Source organism: Aulonocara sp. 'chitande type north' Nkhata Bay, linkage group LG14, assembly GCF_057382095.1.
Source record: "Aulonocara sp. 'chitande type north' Nkhata Bay isolate Kocher_YH1m ecotype deep benthic linkage group LG14, A_spYH_male_GT1.1, whole genome shotgun sequence".
Classification (NCBI taxonomy): Eukaryota; Metazoa; Chordata; class Actinopteri; order Cichliformes; family Cichlidae; genus Aulonocara; species Aulonocara sp. 'chitande type north' Nkhata Bay.
Genome location: NC_141357.1, coordinates 12,894,189 through 12,906,592, shown reverse-complemented (window position 1 = coordinate 12,906,592; position 12,404 = coordinate 12,894,189). Strand labels below are relative to the sequence as shown.

Sequence of the window (12,404 nt, the reverse complement as noted above, 5' to 3'; positions counted from 1 at the left end):
TTTATCTGTGACTTACAATTGCTAGTTAATTTGAGTTCTTCGACATAAAGCAAAAAGACACAGCTGGTGTTGAAAATGCCTTCAGTCCCTCCTCTCACTCACCGTGTCCAGCTGGTGTCCCTCCAATTTCAAGAAAATCTGAATAAACGTGCAGCTCCACACAGCAGCAAATCTCAGTTCTTGTTCACTTGAAATTTAAAGATTTGGTTTGTACTAATTGTTCTTTGTTTGCTTGCTTGATTTTTTTTTTTTTCCCCCTCGTATCTTTAACAGATTTGTGAATCCAACAAAACCTGTGAGATAGACCCTATTAAACTAAAGGAAGGTGACAATGTAGAGGTCAACAAGGTAAGTGCACCCATCTCACTAGATTTATCAGTCTTGTAACAGGATTAATTGAAGCTTTGCTTGTCGTAAAACTGCGAAAAAAGTGTTTATCCACTTTTTAGCTTCTGTTTAAAACATTTTAAAGTGATGCTAAGTTGTTGTGCGTTTTTTACTTTACCTGTGCAGGAAAACCTGCAGGGTTACGTCCAGAAAGTCTTCTCCTCCATCACCCAGTCAAGTTCTAACTGCCCACCACTAATGTGTGACGTCTTCAGGTCTCTGAGGCATTTGGCCTGCAAACGCTTTCCAGGTAAAACGTAGAGCCAGTGTTAAAAAGAAAAACTGCTGTGACAAAAGGTTATATGCACACCCACAGCAGGTGTGTAAATTGTGACGTAAATGTCATTATGCCGGGCTTTTAGCAGATTGCGATGTTGCTGCTGGCTAAATGCCTTAGTAGTCCACAGCAGTATATTAAACCAAATGATATTTGGTATATTTATATATACACTCACCAGTCTTTTCTTTGCATACACCTTGATTTTACTGGGTTGGACCTTTGCTTTGCCTTATGAGCTAACTTAATTCTTCATGGCATAGATTCAGCAAGGTGCTCGATACATTCCTGAGGTTTTGGTCTATTTTGACAGTTTTGAGCTTTTCTCGTATAAAATATCTCTATTTTATACGCCTTTTTTTTTTTTGCCGATTGAATTGAATTTGCTGGTTTCTCAGGTGTTTCTTTCTCCTCTCCACAGGCGACCCACATGTTCAGTACTCAGCCGTCAGCAGCTTTGTGTTTCTGCGCTTTTTTGCTGTCGCTGTTCTCTCTCCTCACTCCTTTCAACTGCGTTCCCATCATCCTGTAAGTACACGTCACCCACTCTCAGCGCTAATGACCAGTGAGCGTTTGCAGTTTACGTTCTCAGTCGGTTAACCTCGGTGCCGTTGTACATTTTCTGTAACTGCAGGATCCCGAGATTTCCCGGACGCTCACACTCATCTCAAAAACCATTCAGACTCTCGGCAGCTGGGGTAGCTTGTCAAAAAAGCTGGTAAGATTTATATTGCTGAAATTCTAGTGTGAACTACGTGTTGTCCACTTTATAGTAATTGACAAACAGAGGCACTTTCCAAATGCATTTTTTTTCCTGTTATGCTAATTAAACCCACTTTGTTTTTTCTCTTTCTAGTCCAGTTTTAAAGAAACCTATATGTATGACTTCTTCAAATCATTCCAGGAAGAGAAGTGTATCGAAAAAGTTAAAAAGGTATTTTTTCCCCCCTCACATACTCACATAAAGGTCTATAAAAGGATTCATCATTTCTAATGGCTGTTATCATTTTGTTTCCAGTTTCTGGATGAAATCTCCTCCAACGTCAGTAAGGAGTCCAGTGGGCTGGAAGACGCTGTCGTTCTCAAGGAGGGGTGAGTGTTCAGTTCAAGTCTGGGCAGAACTGAGAACTCTCACTTGGTAATAAAGAAGCCTTGAGAGTAGGCATAAAACAACAAGTGAATTTTATGACACGATAACCGTTTGAGGGCGTTCACTATGTCCTGTTAGAAGACTCTAATTACATCATTTGAGCATAAAGATTACTCTGAAGTAATAAATTGTACTTGTGTTTTTTTTGCCTTAAGTAAATCAGCTCAGATTTGAACCCTTAGCCTGTCCTTTTATAGGGAAGTACAGAAACGTGCTCAGGGGAGAAAACCCCCTGGAATGAAAACGTTTAAGAAGAGGTGGCTCAGACTGACCAACAGGGAGCTCTCCTACCACAAACATAAAGGTGAGACCAGTTTACTGTAATCTCATACTCGAATGTGATGAAAACTAATGAGACAAACACGTATGCACGGGTTACACGCAATGCTAAGTTCCCGATACTAGCACTAGATGGAGCTAAAGTAATTACTTGTATATTACTTATAAAATTAAGAGATTAAATGGACTGGTTCTTTTTTATATAGTGCATTTCTACTGAGTATTCAAAGCACTTTATACTTGCCTCATTCACCCATTCATACAAGCACTTTTTTTCTGTTTATGCCTTTTAAAGTACTGGACAATAAGCATATACAATGACCTGATTTGTTTTTGTAGTTTCCTGTGTTGATTACTTGCGTGTTGACTTTGCATCAGCTGATTAATGAAATGCATGTTTTGAGGGCTTTGCAGAGTAAATACTGCCTTTCTGTGATACTTAAGGAAAGTTTCGAGTGCTCAGTAAATTGTCAGAGAGAGAGGGTGTGATAATAAACAAGATTGATCATCAATCATTGGAGCCAGTTGATAGGAATATAAAACTTCAAGTCTTCAAGGAATTTCCCAAAAAATCTGTTCAAAAACTGCAGCTTTTACTTTCATAGGAGAAGTTAAAATGTTTTATTTTCTTCTGCTCATTATTTAAGCTAAACGGTAATGTTGTTGAGACTGGAGGCTGTTTGTGCGTAAACCTAACAGAATGACTTGTTCTCCCCAGGGAAAGATGCCGACCGCACCATTAATGTCAAAAATATCCGGGCGGTGGAGAAAGTGGATGAAAGTGCCTTTAACCGCAAAAATGTAAGCCAGTTCCCCCTCTCACATGGCCCCGTCATCACTTCTCATGTATTACCCGTTTAAAATGGAAACGTCAGTGCCAGTGTCACTTCCTCCTGTTGTTATTAACAGTGAAAACGGCGCATTGTTGGTCTCATGGGCACGTTCACTTTCAAATGAAGTACAGAAATGACAATGTTGTTGTTGCTGGTGTAGAGGGGCGCTTTGTTTCTTGCGCTCAGAATGACCTTTATGGGAACGAAACGGTCACATCATAGTTTAACTACTTTGTTTCTCTTGCGTCAGATGTTTCAGGTGGTCCACTCTGAGAAGCCTCTTTACGTCCAGGCTGGAAACTGTGTGGAAGCCAGCGAGTGGCTGGAGGTCCTGAGCCAGGTCAGTCGTTGCAACGAGGGACGCCTGGCCACTTTCCACCCGTCAAACTACACCAGCGGGGCCTGGCAGTGCTGCCAAAGCCTGAGTAGCAACGCTCCAGGCTGCAAGCCCTGCACAACGTGAGTTTTTCCTCCACATCAACACCACCGCGAGGGGCGGGGCGGGGGGGAATGGTTCAGTACCCTCGCTGCCATACGTGGGGCGTGTGTTGCAGATCACAATAAACGCTTAATAAAACTGCCTGCTGGTCTTAAGTTTGACTGACTGTGTAGGTGCTCACGAGCAAACCTTAACCTTTTAATCATTATCTCTTGTTATGAGGACATTTCAAATGGAAAATAGAAAACTTCTAAAGCAGGATTTTTCAGGTGTGCTGATTTTTATATGATGTTAAAAAAGAAAAGTCTTTTCAGCGTGGCATCAAAGCAGGTTAAGTTTGAAGTTTTCAATAAGGAAGAGGCTTTGTAGGGACTAAACTGAGCTTTAATTGAGAAGTGTTTGATTTCATTTATCAGCTACTGACTTTGAGGACTGTCATTTAGCTGCTCTGATGTTGTCGATCTTCTTCACCGCCTCTGTAGATGTTTAGCAAGTTTACAAAGATGAGTCAGATGGTGCACTTTCATGCTAACGTCTGTAGTGTAAGTGATGTGTGCGAGTGTGGAGAGATGCATGTATTTACGTTGTTTTTCTTAGTTTGTGAGTTTCCTTTTTTTGCTGCTTTTTCCTGCAAAGATTTCTCTACACTTGTGTTCTCTCCTGTTTCAGCACCATGCTGGCCAACCTGCAGCTGGATATAGACTGTGACCGAGAAGCAGAGAGAATTTTCTCACTCCTCTCAGCAAACGACACAAAGCTTCAGAGCATGGAGGGTCAGTATCAGTATCGTTTTCAGAAATGCTTCATTAGAGAGAGCAGGGTATGGTTCATATAAATGCAGCTGACTCATGATATGACGTTCAGTTTAGGGTATTTAATCGTATAAAACTACAAGCCTTATGTATACATTAGGCCCAGTGTTGTGCAGAGTGAGGTCAGATCAGCTGGTGTTTGTCTCTCAGACATTTGCGAGCTTTTTTTTTTTTTTTTTTAAAACACCAGCAGCTGTCCTTTGTGGGATCAGCCATCAAAGCAATCAACGTATGAAGATGTCAGGTTTTAAATTCATTCATTCTCCACACTATGGTGTGTTTCACACGAACCACTGAGGGCAAAACTTTTAATTTCCAGTGTGGCGGGACAACTCATTTTCAGCCTTCATCTGGTGATTTAGAGGTGAAGTTGGTCTAATTCAGGACCACTAGAGCACCAACATCTTAAATCAAAACCACAGACAGTATAAATGGTCACGTAGCTACTGTGACATCATCTGTTGCTGAGCATTTGGTAACCATCCCACAGATAATCCTCCTCAAACACAGTATCGCCAAACTTTACAACATAGATTTAATTTATTATTCAGTGTGACCCAAAACGAGTGACTAAGCCCATAAAGTCATCGGGAATCTGTTTGGTTATCTCAATAAACATTTTCCCACAGACTTGTCTAGTAACAGAAGTCCTTTAACAGACACAGCTATCGCCATCTGGTGGCCAACTTAGGGCACTTTTACACAGGCTTCATTCATCTGACCTTAAAGCTAAATCTACGGTGGCTCTGAGAGGACAAATGGATTGCAAGATAAGAAAGTAGCAGGAAAATCTCACAAAACACAACAAAGTGTTTCTAGGGAGACAATAACAGGACAGACGAGCTGTGGAAGTGACAGAAACCAAAACATGCACCGGACTGCACTGGGACGCGCTTACAGGAGGAAAACACTTCCGTTTTGTTTTGTAATTTTATTATTATTATTTTTCTTGTGTTTTATGTGCTTTTGCAGGAGTTTTTCTATGTACTGGTGTTTTCTTGCAGTGCATTTGACCTCTCAGGGCCACTGTTTGCATCCACGTTTCATACAAACTATTAAACACGCCTCCTTTTTTTGTATCACATGGTTTTCCCCATTGGGCTGAACACCTCGGACACCCAGTCTGCCATCTCAGTTTTTCTACTTTCACTCTGGTGTCTGTGTAAAAGAGCGAGGGTAAACTGTTTTGCACATACTGCTAATGAAGCTGTTACTTCACTATATCGTCGCGTAGATAAAAACTTGTTTCCTGCCGTCTTCGTGTTCACCATCTCACTTCCGAGCACTTGAAGTTGCACTTTGTAATGTTTGTCCTCTCCACAGATGCCTGTGCCAGTTTGGCAGTGTATCAGGGCCCCCAGCGAGAGCCGGAGGAATACTCAAAGTTCACCATTCAGGAACCCAAAGAGACCTTTCACACACTGAAACAGCTCCGAAACATCATGGAGGAGCTGCAGCGGCAGCACAATAGCAGGAATGACGTACGGCAGTACGGCAGCCTGTAAGTCTCCATGTTACATTATTACAATACACCAGTTTTACGCAGTATGAGTATATAATGCAGTGACGGTAAATGATGTGGAAATCGTATTAATAATACTAAAACACATTCTGCAGTGTGGATGCTGAAAGTAGGACTATGTGATCTAAATTGGTAGAGGAAGTGCAGAACACGATGGCAAAGAAAAATGGGAAATTTTCAAAATAAGACGCTAAAGTTGTGATCTAAAGCCCTGCAAAGGACATCACAGGTGCACAGGGCAGCATCTGATATCCCCATGTTGTTGTTGTCCCTGGATCATCATCATCATCGATGTTGGTCCAGGTTTTAATACTGCAAGGGACCATTAATACTGTTGTGATGTCATAGTTTTTCGACATGGAAACACAATCACGTCACACAGCAAAGCCAAACCTTAATCCTAGCTCTGACTATGGCCCCTCTATCCCTGCCCTATAATGATAATGATGATCCAGGACGAACACCTGGATCTCCGCTACACCTGAGGATCAGTTCAAAAGTTTTGGACACTAAAAGTAAAGCTGGGAAGCTTGCAGAAATAACAAAAGAAAGTTTGACCTTAAGGGACTAACGCCCTAACTTTAATGTTTTATTACAGCTGTGGCCCAGGACTCTCAGAAAGATCACTTACTCATTATCTTTGTCTTCCTTCCCGTTTCAGTGACAACCCCATAGTGGGAAAAACCTCTTAACCTGGCTGGGGCGATCTGGTCCAAAAGCAGCCACGCCTGCATCACAACAAAGCGCCTACGTTGTCCATTAGAAGCCCCAGGAGCTGTGCCAGTGAGAAAAGGTGCGACCAGGTGAATGATACGCCACCTGACCTCCACATGTCATGAGTCCACTACAGCAGTGACAGCCCGAGAAGGGGAGCCAGAACAAGCTTGTGAGCTTGACCAGGATCGCACCTTCATCCTCGAAAGGAATGAACCCTTAGGTGTTTTTTCTTTTTTTCTTTTTTTTGAAGTATGTTGCCTCATCTCCTCCCCGTCCTCTGCAGTGAAGGTCACAGATTCTATCCGTGTCTTAACTTATGTCCCCCTTTTTACGTACAGCTGTGTGAAATGGGCATCATTAGATGGTGTGTGAATAGGCTGCTAATTTTTTCTTTTATTCACAGAGTTTTATACGAACAGCTGTAATGATGCTCTCCTCTCATCTGTGAACATCTGTCTTTACAGTTGATTCCTAATCACCAATCTGGAGGCCCCTCCCCCCCGTAAACTTCAGTCTTTTCTCCTCCTCCTGAACAAATGTAAATGTATATTTTCAAAGAACATTTAAACCGGTCTGCCTTACTTTGACGGATGTTTCTTTCACATCAAATGCTGAGGGAATAATGCAAAAGCACTTTAAATATTTGGAGCACTCCAAATAGAAAATGATTGGATACTTGGTATCAGCTTTCCCCATTTTGATCAGTTACATGATCCTTTGTTTCATTCCTGTACAATAACATTTATAGCCTGTAGATTTTAAGATATTTTTCTTGACCAAAGACGATTTCATAGGTTTGAACATGAACTTGAAGAAATTAATGTATTTTGAATACAAATGGTTTAAAAATGGAGATAAATAAGATGAATATATATATAAATATATATATGTTTGGTTTATGTGTACGTTTTTGCTAACATATCCTTTACTTTTTAGTGACTTAAGGCAAGCAGTTTGCATGCGTTCAGTTTTGAATCCTGATAGCACGACTGTAGTGAAGAGTTGTATTTCCCTGTGATTGTGAATCGTATCGGTACGGTGTGCGTCAGATCTGTGCTGTCGTGTTGAGAGCCTTGAAACCTTACTAACAGTGGCTTATGTAAGAAATGATGTTCAACCTGCAGAGAGGAACCAATTGGAATAACAAAATCGCCCCTGTCTTTCACGCTTTAGTCCAGACAATCTCCGCCAGTGCGCACGTTATGTCCTCCTTCTTTACTATCGCGGCTCCAGCTGTTCTGTTTCATCGTCTTTAGGGAATTTTCTTGAAATGTGGCACAGCTGTTTGCCACAGAACTCTGCTGCAATGACCAGTAGAGAAACGTCTGTGTAGTAAAGGGAAAAATATGATGTTATTACAAACTGTCAGACTCTTAAAGTTACTCATATTCTAGCATGCATGTCCTGCAGGAGTAGGGTTGCATCAGATGAACAAAGCAATAGCAAATAATCAAGATTGATTGCGTAAAATAGAGATTATCAAATTTACTTTGTGGGTCTTACTCCATTTTAATTGAATTCAGTTTGTTTGTAACTGACACAAACCAGCTCCTCAATTTTATTTTTTAAGTGGTAACCAGCAAAATTTCCCCCCAGTTAGGCTGATTTTGATTATCAGTCGGAGGATTGTTTTGTTTTTTGGGGGGGGATTTTTGTTCATTTTTTCCCTCTGAAAGAACCAGTGAACAATCACTTTGATTCAGTCTTGATTTTTGAGTTCTTTTTTTGTTCCTTCCTGTGGTTTTGAGTCTGCTTCCCATTTGAACGATGAAGTGTTGAATAGAGACAAAATTAAAGTGGACCTGTTATGCTTCTAAATTCTCTCATATACTTACAGGTTTAATTGTGGGTGCTCATATAAACAAGTGTATGCAGAGTTAAAAGTTCACACTGCTCTACATTCACTGTTTCAGAGGTTGTTTTGTTGTGTTTTTTCTACTCATGGATGGTGATGATGTCAGAGAGTGGATATCCCCTTATATGGTCATCTCAGCTCCATATAGGGGGATATCTAGGGCATCCAATCAGAAGGAAGGATTTCACAAAGCCTTAAAGAGACAAACGCTCAAACAGGTTATTTTAGGTAGACGATCAAATGAGAAGAAATACAAACATGGAGCAGTGAAAGAGCATAACGGGTCTCCTTTGAACATCTAAAGTTTAAACATTGAATGCTGATATTACAGGGTTAACTGTGTCTTTTCTTTTATTTGTCTGTGATTGTTTTCATGAGTTGTGTCTTTGGTCCATTATCTATTTCTAACTTGCATGTCTTGTACATTTAACAATATATTTTTCTAGGAAAATGTTTTGTACCTTTTTTTTTTCTCTCTTTTAAACACTGATTTTAATGTATTACTCAGCTGGTACTTTTGTTCTCAGTCTGTCGACTTCGTCAAGGCTGGATGCTTTCTGTTTTTTTGTTTTTTTTTGTTGTTGTTGTTTTGTGTGTGTTTTCTATGCCCGTGCGCACTCCTTATTGGCTCCTCGTGGCCATAACTCCCTCAAAACTCCCTCTCGTTGAAGCTGATTAACACAGTGTTACTGCGGTGAATGTCGCGTGTTCACGTGCACGTCAGTAGTGAACAACGTGCCTGATCGGAGCCAAAATAAAACTGTAAAGTGATTTCACGCCGATTCGGTTAATGGACTTTGCTTATGATTTGAGTGACGCTGAATAAAAACAAATCTCTGATGTCAAACTTCGACATCTGAATCGGAAAGCTAGCGTAGAATCAATTGTTGTTGTATCGCATAAGCTTGCATGCTAACTCCATTGCTAGTTTTAATAAGGCCAGTAAACTAGAGGGTGGTGTATGTGTGCTTATTTTCATAAAACGTGAACGGGGTGGGGTTGTTTTAATCTGTCTGATTTTAATAGGGGAAGTTTCTTCATTTGTTTGTTGTTATAAACGATCTCTATGTGGAAACATGTGACTTTCCTGTTGGACTACAGCCAGCTTCATTTCATAAGATTACCAAACAGGAAGGGAAATGTCCATATGTGCTTTGATCTATCAGGTGAACACAGGGGAAATTAAGGTATTAGCCAACATGCAGATCTGATATGGCTCTTAAGAAGGACCAAAATCTGATATCACTGCAGTTTGTTTTTGCAGGTGTATCTGAAACAATCTTTTTTTTTTTTTTTTCTCCTGCCAATCAGATTGTTCTGTGTCAAAGCAAAGTGTGAGTGCAGATGACCGTCTGAAGGCTTTGTAGAATTTTTTTTTTCTTTCTTTTTTTTTTTTTAAAGCTAAAGTCTCTTCTTGTCCAGTAAACGGTGAGCAGTTCGATGTTATTGTCACATCTCCAGCTCGTTTCTTCTGAATGTCTGTTATTTTTATACACATTAAACATTTTATTTTTCCATAAATGGTCTATTCTGTGTCTCTTCATAATAAAAACACTTTGCCAGTGCCTCTTCTGTTTGTTAGGTGTCTGTTTTCCTACTGCGCTGATGTGACCTGCGTACAGTGTCCTCCACGATTCAGACAAAGAAACAAGTTGTCTAATTTTGCGTATAACTTGCTAAAGGTTTGCAATTGGATTCAGGTCTATGGCAGATTGAGGGCCAGCCAATGGCACCAATGTTTTCAACGTGAAGGAACCACCAACGGACTGGGCTCATTAGGCCGTGCACCAGGAGCGACCCAGGGCTCACTGTGCCAACTTAAAGTCTGACAGTCGAGATTATTATCTCCATAATAACAGCAGTCAGGATACTGTTGGCTAGCAAGGAGGGATTGCATAGATGGGCTGCACCAATAAGACAAACTAAATTCTGCTGAATTAATTTCTCATCCCGACTCAAAAATATGTTGGACCCTCTCGCCACCCTGTGTCTAACAGCGTGCTCATGCTGTTTTTCCTCGCACAAAGGAGCGTTTACCTGTCCTGCTGCTGGGTTGATACCCGTCTAAAGCCCTATGCCACAGCTTGCGCCCTGGTATCTCCTCCACACTCTTGAGACTTTGAGGAAGATGCAGCAAAAACCTTCTTCTTGGACTACCTGTGCAACCTGAATAGGCTGCAGGTATCATCTCATGCCCTCTAACTGTAGAAAGTTAGTTTTCAGAGCGAGGCTAAGCTGGCTTTGTGGCAAACTGTGATGAGCGAGCTTGACGTTTGTACAGTTGGAAATGTAGATCTTAGCATAAAATATGGAAACTAGCTTGGCTGCCTAGAAACACTTTAAAAGTGTTGGTAGCAGGACTTTTATTACTTTGGTCTGAGTCCAGATATCAGTTTAACCTGTTTACCATACAAGTAAGGCATGCTTTAACTGCCTGTGCTCAGCGCACATCTGCGAGATCTTGATAAGCTGGTGTGATTTTTGCCAAGGTCGCTAAGGGTAAGAGCTAATAACCAGTAAAAGATAATAAACATCAAACATGAAAGACATGTTTTCGCTCCTCTGGTGGGGAGGGGGCAAGTTTTGAATGTCTCTGGGTGGAAAAATATTTGGGTTTAGAGGATTGAATTTATACCACAGCGTGAGACGTCCTCACCTTACAAAGAGCTCCATCTGGGAAGGTAGACACACACTCAGACAGGAGTTTAAGGTTAAATACACAGATCATACAGGATGCTGCTTTGTGGTCCCTGAAGTGCGTGTGCAGTCTTTCTATGTGTTGCGCTTCTTACGTGTGCATCTCCTGCTCCAGCTACACCACAGAGAGGGTGAAAAACTGTCTGTTGTAATTTAAATAAACCACACTGATCTGTTTCAATCTGTTTATTCATCATCGAGTAATATCAGCGATATATCTTCTATGAGACATTTAGGTCATGCAAAGTTTTAACTCTGCCTGGTGTCAGGGGAAAAGGGAAGCCTTTTACGCACAAAGTCCACAATGAAAAGATTTATAGGACAAAGCACTGCATTTGCAAACATTTTACACTCAAAGGCTTTAGGTAAGCTGTTTTCTTCTTTGCATATAATGTAAAGTAGCTGCAGACGCTTTCCATTAAACTTCTGCATGTCCGCTTTAAGCTGCATCTGCTGTTTAAAATGCACCCAACAATAACGAGGCATCGTCCCGTGAATCTGCTGCTCACACAGACATGCCGTGGGCTCTGCAAGGCGGCACGCCGGCCAGTGGGGCGAAGGGAGGCGGGTTGGCCTTCTCTGCTGAAGAGCAAAACGACGATCCTCCCTGGGAGAGCAGGACAAGGGAAAAGAGACATTAACCACAGACTTCACAGCTTCTGAGTGAAAACTCACACTTTTCAAATAAATTATTAGTTTTATAACCCGTTATGTTATAAAAAAGAAAACAGCTGAAGCACTGTAGAGCCTACCCGGTCCCTTTTGATGCATTTGAGTTTAAAACCCCGACTCGAGGCCCCCTTTTTCACGGGCCTTCACAGACAGCTCGTTGTTTCAGTCGAACTGTTGTTTAAGATCAAACCTGCAGAAGCCTTGTTAATTGTTCTGATGGAACATTCAGCATTATTGGTTGTAAACACGTGGGTTTATTTTATTAAGATGCAGCCAATAAATTGCTCCGATGTGGGTGGTCAACAGAGCTGCGGTTCGTGGAAAACACTAGGTTTCTGGATTAGAAAGGGCCCGTGAAGATTTAAAACAGAGCTTTGGCTTCCCCTGATTGTTTTCCACCTAAACACTTGTGTGTGGCCTTCTCAAAAAAAAAAAAAAAAAGAATTTCCTCATTTATTTTAAACTTATAATCTCCTTCATACTAGCTAACTAACACTTCTCCAAGCATAATTAACAGACCGAAACCCCACGGGGTACTAAAAAAACTGAACGCAGTGCTGTGTTTTAAATGTGAACAAACAAGATTTGCATCTGGATTTGGATCGATCAGAACCACAACTCATGCAAATCAAAGCACACTTCTTTTTGAAATGTGCTGCTGGAAACGATGTGACATTACAGGTTCACCTCTGAGTGTGTTCCTGTCAGAACCAGAACTAGATGCTATTATTACATCATCTTAGCCATGATCTTTGAGCTCTTTT

The 12,404-nt window shown here is 41.1% G+C and overlaps 2 protein-coding genes across 3 annotated transcripts in view; one reads left to right on the top strand and one right to left on the bottom strand.

Moving 5' to 3' along the window:
* The window catches only part of rasa2 (RAS p21 protein activator 2), a 31,917-nt gene extending 22,081 nt beyond the window's left edge, over positions 1–9,836 (top strand). The window contains exons 13-24 of the mRNA XM_086261024.1: positions 274–348; positions 514–637; positions 1,086–1,192; positions 1,299–1,382; positions 1,521–1,598; positions 1,683–1,756; positions 2,012–2,118; positions 2,812–2,894; positions 3,177–3,385; positions 4,035–4,138; positions 5,501–5,678; positions 6,361–9,836. Coding sequence (XP_086117150.1) covers positions 274–348; positions 514–637; positions 1,086–1,192; positions 1,299–1,382; positions 1,521–1,598; positions 1,683–1,756; positions 2,012–2,118; positions 2,812–2,894; positions 3,177–3,385; positions 4,035–4,138; positions 5,501–5,678; positions 6,361–6,391 — 1,254 coding nt within the window. The 3' untranslated portion in view covers positions 6,392–9,836. The remainder of the gene's footprint in view (positions 1–273; positions 349–513; positions 638–1,085; positions 1,193–1,298; positions 1,383–1,520; positions 1,599–1,682; positions 1,757–2,011; positions 2,119–2,811; positions 2,895–3,176; positions 3,386–4,034; positions 4,139–5,500; positions 5,679–6,360) is intronic.
* A 1,303-nt stretch (positions 9,837–11,139) lies between these two features.
* Positions 11,140–12,404, bottom strand: part of LOC147314246 (transmembrane protein 255B) — a 26,910-nt gene continuing 25,645 nt past the window's right edge. For both annotated transcript variants that reach the window (XM_086261021.1, XM_086261019.1), the window contains exon 11: positions 11,140–11,575. In XM_086261021.1, the coding sequence (XP_086117147.1) occupies positions 11,474–11,575 (102 nt within the window). In that variant the 3' untranslated portion in view covers positions 11,140–11,473. The remainder of the gene's footprint in view (positions 11,576–12,404) is intronic.